General features: G+C 36.5%; 3 protein-coding genes across 4 annotated transcripts in view; 1 reads left to right on the forward strand and 2 right to left on the reverse strand.

Moving 5' to 3' along the window:
• LOC136828408 (indian hedgehog B protein-like) overlaps positions 1–386 on the reverse strand; it is a 137,263-nt gene extending 136,877 nt beyond the window's left edge. Inside the window, exon 1 of the mRNA XM_067086438.1 lies at positions 40–386. The gene's annotated coding sequence lies outside the window, so the exon portion shown is untranslated. The remainder of the gene's footprint in view (positions 1–39) is intronic.
• Positions 1–12,500, forward strand: part of LOC136828410 (glycine, alanine and asparagine-rich protein-like) — a 282,803-nt gene that overhangs the window by 217,854 nt on the left and 52,449 nt on the right. The gene's annotated exons all lie outside the window — the stretch shown is intronic.
• On the reverse strand, positions 8,291–11,885 carry LOC136827590 (RNA-binding protein 14-like). Its single transcript, XM_067085067.1, has 3 exons — positions 11,821–11,885; positions 11,012–11,597; positions 8,291–9,514 (listed from the first exon to the last, which is right to left on the reverse strand). Exons 1-3 carry the CDS (start codon positions 11,883–11,885, stop codon positions 8,816–8,818), a joined length of 1,350 nt encoding a protein of 449 aa, XP_066941168.1. The 3' UTR covers positions 8,291–8,815.

Consider the following 12,500-nt stretch of genomic DNA (forward strand, 5'->3'; position numbering starts at 1 on the left):
AGAAACTGTACTGTTTCATCGAGGTATTAATTTACTCACCTTTGAAATGTCCTCGTTCGAATGCAACCACAAATTAGCTCGCCAGTTACCAGAGTTAATCTTCACTCAGTTTTTCCTCCGATTCACTGCGCTTATTTGTCGCTCAACAGACCATGCCAACTTCAAAGAACACTTTAATTCTTGCTAGACTGCGAGCTTTACTCTTTAAGAAAATCTCAAACGAAAGGAGACAGAGAGAGGAAAAGTAGCGGATGCCCTTGAGAGAAGAATAGTAAGCCAAAGACCTGGAAGGAAAACTTGGACCGCTGTTTTGGAGAGGAGTTCAGTGGTTTCCAGCGGGACTGGAACGGCGGGGTATGTGTGAGCGATCGGTCACCTCGAGTCACAATGAGCTTGTGTATCCAGAGGCCTCTCTCTCTCCTTCGTGCCACAGACTTGCGATGCTATTCCTCTCTCCCTTCGCGCATATTCCCCCTCCCCCCCCACCCTCTTTCTCTCTCTCCTTCCACTCATCGTTTATCTACACCTAGCCACCCACGCTCTCGTTCTATGGGCGGGAGGCTGGTGCGTGGGATGAGTGGAAGGCGGGAGGCTGCGAGGGAGAAGTCTGGACCGTCGCGCGCTCTTCTTCTTCTTGATGAAAGTTTTGGGAGATGAAGGATCACTCGGCATCTGTTGTTGATGACGCCACTGACCAGAGATAACAAAATTGTCAGCGAGAGCTCTCGTATAGACGAGAGGTAATTCAAGGTTGCTGTAAAGGTGAAATGGTTTTGTATTACCAAAGGCTTATTGAAAACGAACCCCAGACCAAAAATGACGGAAGTGACGCTTGAAGAAATAGTTTGATTGGGGTGAAATATACTCGGATTTCAAGGGAAGGGACGACCAGCCGTTTACAAATTTTGCATTTTGTTTTATTTATATAAAATATCTAAGCGTGCCAAATAGCGTAATTTTTCAGATCTGTTTTCGAAGTTAAATTAACAATAATAAGTCACAAAACCGCTCTTGACAAATACATAGTTAGATAACCCCTGGAGGGTGAAAATTAAATACCAGGTACCAAACACTTTTGTGTATCACGTGCACATCTTCGGGGGTACTTTGTACCCCGAAGACGTGTACGGAATGCGCAAAAGCCCTTGTTACCTTTCCAGTATATTAATAAAAGTTAATTTTTTTTAGGTAAATAAAAGTTAATTTTTTTTAGGTTATTCCACAAATCATCGTGCCTACTAAATTTCAGAATTACTTCATAACACACGTTCTCGCTTTCCAATACAATTTTGACCTTTGTTATAGACATAATACACTCAGCCATCAGCAAATTATTCAGTGAAGTGTAAGATAAACCATACATAAGAACGCCGCAACAACTTACGTTCACAGTTTCTGTACTTGGCTTCATTACAAAGCCTGATCGTGTGAGTCACTACTCGAGCTTAGGTGAAATCCATGTAGAATATATATATATATATATATATATATATATATATATATATATATATATATATATATATATATATATATATATATATATGTATATATATATATGTGTGTGTATGTGTGTGTGTAGTATGCGTATGTATATATACACATGTATACGTATATAAATATATATGTATATATGTGTATATATATAGATACACATACATACACTACATATATATATATATATATATATATATATATATATATATATATATATATATATATATATATATATATATATATATATATATATATATATATATATATATATATATATATAAATATATATGCACCAGTTGGGTCTTCCGTGGGTACCTGAAGAGTTGGAAGACCCAGACCTACTTAAATGGGAACTGAGGGAGTGTACTGTAGGCTGGAGATGAATGATGAATGGAGATTTGTGGAATACAAAGCACAGAAAAGATATTATATATATATATATATATATATATATATATATATATATATATATATATATATATATATATATATATATATATATATATATAAATTATTTAAAAATTTGCGCAAATGTTTGTGAAAGAGCTCAGATGGGAAACTTGATCGTCATTGGATTATATATGTAGTTTCTATATATTTATTTATATATATACTGTATATATATATATACACACATATATGATTATTATCACTTTTGTACGTGATTCATTTATCACACATTACCACAGGTGAAAAATAGGAGACGGGGTGTAGGTCCTGACTGGTTTCGATAGCTTGGAAATAAATTCGAAACCGGTCACCTGTGGTAATGTGTGATATATATATATATATATATATATATATATATATATATATATATATATATATATATATATATATATATATATATATATATATATATATATATATATATATATATACATACATACACAGTATATTAATCTGTGCTTATGGGGTATAGTGTGTGCAAAGTTCAGACAGCTTCATCCACGAATTGGTCATTGAAATTTATTACACCACATACTATACAGTCGCTTATTATTTTCATTATTAAAACTAATATGCCAAAATGCTCACGGAACAAATCAATTAACCAATTCGATACCCAGCCAGTTTCCAAACAAATAAATAATCGCTGTTTACAAATAAATTTAAACGGAGCCTCACACATTTTCAAACAATATGTGCACGGAAAAATGATTATGACGCAGCTAATCTTTCATCCAATACGTCATATAACGGAGAGTCAATGCCTCGTATTGCCGTCTGGCTGTGCAGTGTGTTTTGGATTTTATGAAAATGTCGAATTCGTTCCCTCGCGGGCGTCGATATCAAACGCGGTCTGCGGACTGGGGATTGTTTTGAATAATGTCGCTCAAATGATTTGCGTTGTTATCGTTATTGGTTTTGTTCGTGTCCGTTGTCATTGCCGTTTTATCGTTATCATTAGTGTTATTGTAGTGGTTGTTATTATTGTTTTTTATTCAGTCAGTGGCCTCGTTACTATTAAATATGATTTTTTCTTTAAGCTCTTTAAAGAAGCTTTATTTGTCGTTATCGTGCAGAATTATCATTATTGTTTATGGATATTTAAGTATTTAAATCTTATATTTATGGACATGTTTATCCTGTTCCGATTATAAGATACTTTCGTTTATTTATTTTGATTTAGTCACCTATTTCTTTTATTTCCAGTTATTTGTCATCTTTTCCATGGAAGCGTTCTTTGTAAGCTAATGGTCATTTAGGCTAGGTTTATGCAAGTGCTTAAACAATTTCCGATAAAAATAATAATAATAATAATAATAACGACGAAAGCCATAAACACATGGGCAGTACTAGTAATCAGATTCAGCGCAGGAGTAGTGGAGTGGACGAAGGCTGAACTCTGCAGCATAGACCAGAAAACTAGAAAACACATGACAATACACAAAACACTCACTACCCCTAAGAGCAAATACAGACAGACTATACATAACACGAAAGGAAAGGGGGAGAGGGCTACTAAGCATAGAGGACTGCGTCGACATCGAGAGCAGAGCACTGGGGCAATATCTGAAAACCAGTGAAGACGAGTGGCTAAGGAGTGCATGGGAAGAAGGACTGATAAAAGTCGACGAAGGCCCAGAAATATACAGAGACAGGAGAATGAAAAACAGAACAGAGGGATGGCACAAGAAACCAATGCACGGACAATACAAGAGACAGACAAAAGAACTGGCTGGCGATGAAACATGGCGATGGGTACAGAGGGGAGAACTCAAGAAGGAAACAGAAGGAATGCTAACAGCGGCACAAGATCAGGCCCTAAGAACCAGATATGTCCAAAGAACAATAGATGGAAATAACATCTCACCCATATGCAGGAAGTGCTATATGAAAGACGAGGCTTTGCACAGAACCAGTACAAAAAGAGGCATGATTCAGTAGCAGAAGTCCTCCACTGGAGCCTGTGCAAGAAACACCAGCTAGCTTGCAGTAATAAGTGGTACGAACAACCAACCAGTCGAATAGGATGACTGTGATAGACAAAAAAAAAAAAAAAAAATCATCATCATCATCATCATAATTAAAAAAAAACTTATTCCATAGATGTATGCAAGTGCTCAAACAATTTCTAATAATAATGATGATTATGATAATAAAAAAAATAATCATAATTCTAGAAAACTTGATTCCATAGATTTATGCAAGTGCTTAAACAATTTATAATAATAATAATAATAATAATAATAATAATAATAATAATAATAATAATAATAATAATAATAATAACAATAATTGAAGAAAAACTTATTCTGTAGAATTACGCAAGTGCTTAAACAATTTATAATAATAATGATGATGATAATAATAAAAATAATAATCATAATTCAAGATAAAACTTATTCTATAGATTTATGGAGGTGCTTGAACAATTTCTAATAATAATGATAATGATAATAATTATAATAAAAATAATAGTAAGCATCCAAGAAAAACTTATTCCAAACCCTAAGCTGACATCCAGCCTCTTCAGAAGAATAAAAATTGTGAATTGAAGGCATTAAGCCAAGACACCACGGCCCGTAATATGACCGCTCGTGTATCATGAATATGGTAATGTTATCTCGTCTTTAAAAACTTCTCCCGGTCTTCGGTTTAAACGGCTTTATACACGAGGCCGTTGAAAAAGGGGCGAGATTATGATGCATGGAGTTTCAAAGGCTGTTGTTATTTTTAGACGGTGCGCCAATATTTCGGTTTCCTGCGTAGCGGGTTCTGTGGAGTTGGCACTCAGTTGGTATCACTTGAGTTGCTTTTTTATTCCTTGTTGCTCAAGTTAAACGCGTCACATGCAAAAATTATTTGCGTTAGTGTATTTTTCTCTAAGCAAGGATGGCACTTAAATAATAATAATAATAATAATAATAATAATAATAATAATAATAATAATAATAATAATAATAATATCCTTCTTTTCAGCTCAGTTGGTTACAGACCATTACACAAAATGTTACAGGAGATGTACTTTACAATATGAATGGTTGCATCCAAAGTTCCAAACTTTGCGAATAATAATAATAATAATAATAATAATAATAATAATAATAATAATAATAATAATAATATCCTTTATTTCAGCTCAGGTAGTTACAACTCAGTACAGAAAATTGACATAGCACGAGATGTAATATATAATAATGAATGGTTGTATCCAAAATTTCAGACATTGCTAAATAATAATAATAATAATAATAATAATAATAATAATAATAATAATAATAATAATCCTTCTTTTCAGCTCAGTTAGTTACAACTCAGTACAAAAAATTTACATCCACGAGTTGTAATATATAATAATGAAAGATTGCATCCAAAGTTCCAAACATTGCTAATAATAATAATAATAATAATAATAATAATAATAATAATAATAATAATAATAATGTGCTAAAAGAAGGTATTGTGAATTTTTAAGCATGTTAGGTATCTCAAGTTTTAGCTGTATTTTTTCTTCTTCTTTAGGCCTTTTATAGGTCCCTTTTTTGTGATCTGTTTATAGGTTTATAACAACATTCGTTTCGTACCATTAGCTCCAAAATAAAATTTCCTCTCTCTCTCTCTCTCTCTCTCTCTCTCTCTCTCTCTCTCTCTCTCTCTCTCTCTCTCTCTCTCTCTCTCTCTTTAATAGTCCATTACCTTCTCAATAACATCTTAAGCTTGCGGAAATTGAACAAATTGGACCTACCCGTATGCCTTAGACAATAGTTGGTGATCTTCATAATTCAATCTTAAAGACGAAAATTGCTCAAAGTTCATCATTCTTTTCCTGGCAGCAAAGTCAGCTCCACGTCGATTTTAACTAAATGCTATTCATTTCCAGTTGGTCACCTGATGAAGACACCTGCCCATTTCCTATCAAATGATGTTCTTCCTTTCAGATATTGTTCCATATTGTTCACCCCACACACACACACATCACACACACACGCATATATATATATATATATATATATATATATATATATATATATATATATATATATATATATATATATATATATATATATATATATATATATATATGTGTGTGTGTGTGTGTGTGTGTGTGTGAATTTTTTTATCCACTGATGAAGTAAATACTTCATAAATGCTAAGTCAGCTAGCCTCCGGCATAGCATTTTGACTGAACTGGAAAAAACAACACACGCCTCTAATTAAAACACTACGTTAAAACAATATGTGTTTTAACTAAATTTACCTTTTAAAGACTTCCAACCATTGATGGACTGAATGAATAATGAACACAAATGCAAATAGACTGAATGAATAATGAATACAGGAACAAACAAACGCCCACGCTCACACGAGATATTCACCATACCTCGTTAATTACCTGAAAGGATCATAACAACTAAGTAATTTCGTAAAAATGTAAGTTGATCATGCCGCCCAGTTTTGACAAAAAGGACGAGAGTTTAGCTTCGTATAAAGTTTTGAACGAATTAATCCCGCGTTCCTTTGCTCCTGCTTTCGTTCGCTGAATCGCGAGTGAAGTTGGAATAATATTGCCACAACTTGCTTAAAGAGACGGTCCATAGGTCTCTCTCTCTCTCTCTCTCTCTCTCTCTCTCTCTCTCTCTCTCTCTCTCTCTCTCTCTCTCAGGTATACAGCCCATGAGCGCTGTTCGCTTTTTGGACGAAAAGGGAGAGCATGGGTGCGTTCCTTGAAAGTGAATTTGGTCTGTTTATTAATTGGCAGCTGGAGTCGTGGATGTCAGTGGAGAGAGAGAGAGAGAGAGAGAGAGAGAGAGAGAGAGAGAGAGAGAGAGAGAATACAAATACGAGTGTTTAATCAACACGTGAGGGACGTGACTAGGTAATCGTCAACTCCACGAGGATTGTAGCAATTCTTCAGAAATTGTCTGGCGTCTTATCTTAAACGGGGTATCTAGAATTTCGGTATGGGAGTGAAGGCAGTTCCATTAGCTAGCTTTATTCTGACACAATTTGGTTCATCATCCTCACCATCATCATCATCATTAGGTGTTAATTCTTGGCAGCAGACTGCATGCCACCGCCATTTCTTCAACTGCACAGCGTGGAGATTAGGAACCCGAGAATCGTCCAGTTTGATCATCTCATCTCTGCCTTCTACAGTAGAATGTTTGGCTCTCTTCCGTCCAGTGTGATTCACTTTGCCTTAATTAAAGTAATCTTAGGACTGCTTCTTTCAGTTTTGAGAGGTAGAAGGTCGATTTTATGTCTTTTTGTTTTTTATATAATTCTTTTAGATTTAGAATCCGATCGATGGAATTGGAGGCAGCTGGCATAAGTCTGATAGAAATCTTGTCATTAAAACTAATAAGACGAATCTTTTACCTGATTGTCGTTTTATAATGAACTGATGATCAAATGTTTTGCGTTTCTTCCTCTTTTACCAGTTGTTTCCAAACAGGATGTTTTTATTTCTGATTTCTGCCACACTGAATAATATAGTTAATTCTGTGTGCATCTAATTTTACCCTAAAAATGATACATTGCTGATTGATATATTTACACTATTAAAAAATTTATCTAAAGTGATATTTCTTAGGTTTTTAGACATAAGAAATACCCTCTCCATTCGTCTAATGTAATACCTGTGAAAAATACCAGCATCAGGTTATAATTAGACCACAGTTCAAAACATCCTGAGTCTTATGCCGTAGAATTTATCAAGGCTCGGTCGGATTTCTGGCCTAAAATAGTTCCTGATGCTAAGCATCATTCATCTTGCGAAAAATCTTGTTGGTCCAATTATGGCCTGCTCAAGAAGTTCCCTTAATACTCATCTCATTAGTCTTCCTCATGGCAGAAATTCGAAAAGCTTTGAAGTTTGTAGGAAGGGACACTCCATATCCCGCTGAAATACTTCAGTGAAGTTTAGCCACTTTTATATAATTAAAGAATTGTTTAGTGTTGTTTGTGTAGCTTTTTTGCTTCCATAAGTTTTCCAATGAAGCTTTCTCAAGTCAGACTGCAATAATAATTAATTGGTGAAATTTTAATACCTACGATTGTTTTTGTTTAAGAAGGTTGGTGCTTCCATAAGTTTTCTGATTGAGTAGGTTGTGTCAGGTCAGAAAACAAAAATAATTGATTAGTGAAATTGTAATCCCTACAAGTGTTAATAATGATGGAATTTCACTGGTAATTAAGGCTGGCAGATGCCGTGATCATTAATACTATGTTATTCCCTGAAATTTTCCTTGCTTTTATGGGACAGAAAAAAATCCACGTGGGATTCATTAAATATATCTCCTTGGTTGAAGGTCATATAAACACCTGATTAATTCTCAGAGATTTATTTGCGTCGATATCTGCTCTATTGGCTAATGAAACTCGTTGCTAAGAAGATAATTGACTTCCAGGTAAGGCGTACAAAAGATGTCAGGAGTGGGCTGGGTCCATTATTTATAACAAGGGGATGGTATTGCCATCAGTGAGAGAGAGAAAGAGAGAGGGGGGGTCTTGAAAGAAGGTTCATCAGATGACTACAGCAAAAAGATTTATGCCACTGGTGAAAAGGGACACTGAAACCAGCAAAAGTTACAGAATAGGAGTACTAACAAGGTTTAGAAAAAATGTCCACCAAGAAGGAAGCAGCTGATTCTGCTACTATAACTGGAAGAAGTTTTGAAGAAGGTTCATGTAAATAAGCATATCTACTGTTATCACCAATCAGAGGTTGTGGAAAGTTATACAGATGGGTAAAGCTAAGATTGATGTTATCATGGATAAAAGGTCTTGAAAATATGTCCAGAAAAGGGGCACAACCAGGTTGATGCCATCAGTAAGATTTGGTCTTGAAAAGTTCCAGAAAAATTCGTATCTTTTAGTGTCCATAACCACCGCCAGAGTGTCCTCCATATCCCCCACCACTTCCCTTGGCCTTGGCTATTGCTGTGGAAGCAGCAGCTGATGCTTGAGCCGCGGCTGCCTGGGCTGATTTAAGTTCAACCAGAACCAATGACTGCTTTTGGGAAAGAGAACTTGCTGCCTGTTGGGCTTGCCAGGCCATGGCCTGCTGGGCAGATTGAATGGACTGGATAGCCTGAAGAGCCTGTAGAGCTACTTGAGCAACTGCTTGTGCTTCAGCCTGGGCAGCTGCGAGGGCATTCGAAAGTGCCTGAGCAAAACTAACTGTAGCTTCAGCAGCTTGTGCTGCAGTGGCAACTTGAGCTGATAGAGAGGATTCGGAAAAAGCAGCTGCCTGCGCTCCTTGAGCTGCATTGGTTATCTGAGCAGCCTGAGCTTGCTGCTTAGCCACAGCAGCAGTTGCTGCTTGTGCAGCTGCAGAAGCAGCAGCTGCCGCTTGCTTTGCAGCGGATGAAGCAGCAGCAGAGGCAGCTCCTTTCAGTCCTGCAGCAGCTGCTGTTGCTTGTGCAGCAGCTTGGTTTGCTACATCAGCTCCGCTTGGCCCATGGTGCCCTCCACCATATCCTCCTCCGACTATGACATAGCTTCCGCCACCGCCATGGCCACCCCCACCTCCGTAGCCACCACCACCTCCGCCATAGGATCCCCGTTTGTCCTGGAATTGTATAGATTAGATCTGGTATTAATTTAACATTGCGTTCACTTGCACACATGCATGCAAATATATTATTGCTATTTAGATTTTTATCAATTCATTTTTCACTTTCCTTGGTTTCACAAGGTGTGAAAACTTTCATGCCAAATTACTATCCTTCCTTGGATAAATAAGAATGTTTTCACAACAACAACAATAATAATAATAATAATAATAATAATAATAATAATAATAATAATAATAATAGTAGAAGTAATAAAGCTTACCCTCGGCGTTTCGTTAACGCTTCCTTTGGTGTCTTCAGCCAAGACAAGGCCTAAAGGAAGATGAAATTCGGATTAGTGATTTGTAAGTGGCAGAAGCATTCTGGAACTAATCTAGCAGTATTGAATGCTAATATGTAAAATGAACTGGCAAACATGAGAACATAGAATATTCTTCCTTAGCACTAATAAGGAAAAGGTTACAGCCCTAAGTAATATAGATAATTTACTCATATTCATTCTTGTCTAGCTCAATCCTTGTTAGCATCTTGGGTCTCTTTAAAGACCTTTGCTGCCTACACCGAACTTCTTAGGTCAGTTGCAACATCCATCCTCATCCAACTTACTTAGCCGGTAGGGTTTTTAGGGCTCCATTGTGACTCAAACAACAACAAGACTTCCCAAGTCTTATGCAAGTTATGTCACTCATACAAGACTCTTTCAGTCTTTTGCAAGTTTGCCGCTAACACAAGACTCCAGTCTTTTGCAAGTTTTGCCACTCACGAGACTCCTTCAGTCTTTTGCAAGTTTTGCCAATCACACAGACTCCACCTCTTTCAGTCTTTGGCAAGGTTTGCCAGTCACACACAGACACACACACACACAATGCTCCTTCATTCTTTTGCAAGTTTTTCCAGTCACACAAGACTCCTTCAGTCTTTTTTTGCCACAAAGTTTTGTCTTTGGCACACACACACAAGACTCCAGTCTTTTGCAGCCTTCTCTTTTGCAAGTTTTCTTTTGCAAGTTTTGCCACTTGCACAAGACTGCTTAAGTCGTTTACAGGTTTTGCCACACACTCCAGACTCCTTTTTTCTTTTGCATGTTTTGCTGCTGACACAAGGCTCCCTCAGTCTTTTGCAAGTTTTGCCACTTACACAAGACTCCTTCAGTCTTTTGCAAGTTTTGCCACTCACACAAGACTCCTTCAGTCTTTTGCAAGTTTTGTCACTCACACCAGACTCCTTCAGTCTTTTGCAAGTTTTGCCACTCACACAAGAATCCTTCATTCTTTTGCAAGTTTTGCCACTCACACAAGAATCCATTAGTCTTTTGCAAGTTTTGCCAATCACACATGACTTCTTAAGTCTTTTGCCAGTTTTTCCACACACACCAGTCTCTTTCAGTCCCTCGCAAGTTTTGCCATTCACACAAGACTCCTTCAGTTTTTGCAAGATTTGCTACTGCTACTCACACAAGACTCCTTTAGTCTTTTGCAAGTCGTGCTACTCACACAAGAATCCTTCATTCTTTTGCAAGTTTTGCCAATCACACCTGGCTCCTTAAGTCTTTTGCCAGTTTTTCCACATACACCAGTCTCTTTCAGTCTCTCGCATGTTTTGCCACTCACGCAAGACTCCTTCAGTCTTTTGCAAATTTTGCCACTCACACAAGAATCCTTCATTCTTTTACATGTTTTGCCAATCACACCTGACTCCTTAAGTCTTTTGCCAGTTTTTCCACACATACCAATCTCTTTCAGTCTCTCGCATGTTTTACCACTCACACTAGACTCCTTCAGTCTTTTGCAAGTTTTGCCAGTCACACCAGACTCCTTCAGTCTTCTGCAAGTTTTGCCAATCACACCAGACTCCTTCAGTCTTCTGCAAGTTTTGCCAATCACACCAGACTCCTTCAGTCTTCTGCAAGTTTTGCCAATTACACCAGACTCCTTCAGTCTTTTGCAAGTTTTGCCAATCACACCAGACTCCTTCAGTCTTTTGCAAGTTTTGCCAATCACACCAGACTCCTTCAGTCTTTTTTGCCAATTACACCAGCAGTCTTTTGCAGTTTTGCCAGTCACACCAGACTCCTTCAGTCTTTTTTTGCAAATTTTGTCCCAATCACACCAGACTCCTCAGTCTCTTGCAAGTTTTGCCACTCACACAAGACTCCTTCAGTCTTTTGCAAGTTTTGCCACTCACACAAGACTCCTTCAGTCGTTTTTGCAAGTTTTGATACTCACACAAGACTCCTTTAGTCTTTGGAAGTTTTGCCACTCACTCCATACTAGACAAGTATTTTACAAGATAAACTCCTTACCTAAGACGCAGATGAGCGCAGTTATCTTGAGAGGATTCATGTTCGAACTGATGCTGGTGGCTCATCTGCATCCATCTTTTATATGCATCCGAAGGAGGCTGGTGTGATACAACGACGTGGATCCATCGCTTTCATCTTTCTTTTTTTTTGTTTTTGAGGTAAACAAAACACAGGGCCGCGTCAATTGAGGAAGTTTTGAAACATTATTTTCTTCTTCTCCTCTCTCTCTTTCGTCTGTGATTTTTTTGTGAAACTGCTGCATGAATAGAAAGACGTAGAGAAAAGACAGAGGAAATATAAAAGTAAAAATAGCTCTTAAGACACAATAAGGTTTCACTGATGCATTATTCGTTCACTGGCGTATGTACACACACGTATGCTTTTCGATATATCGATTTATACTTATATACAATATATCATACATATGTATATATATATATATATAAATATATATATATATATATATATATATATATATATATATATATATATATATATATATATATATATATATATATATATATATATATATTTATATCTATATATGAATGTGTGTGTATCAATGTATGTATGTGTATGTATACGTATATGTATATGCTTATAATCAATCTTTCATGTTAAATTATCTATCAAATACCACAGGGAACAGCTGAAACACGTTTATAGATCCTGACCAGCAT

This window comes from Macrobrachium rosenbergii, chromosome 42 (genome assembly GCF_040412425.1).
Source record: "Macrobrachium rosenbergii isolate ZJJX-2024 chromosome 42, ASM4041242v1, whole genome shotgun sequence".
Taxonomy (NCBI): domain Eukaryota; kingdom Metazoa; phylum Arthropoda; class Malacostraca; order Decapoda; family Palaemonidae; genus Macrobrachium; species Macrobrachium rosenbergii.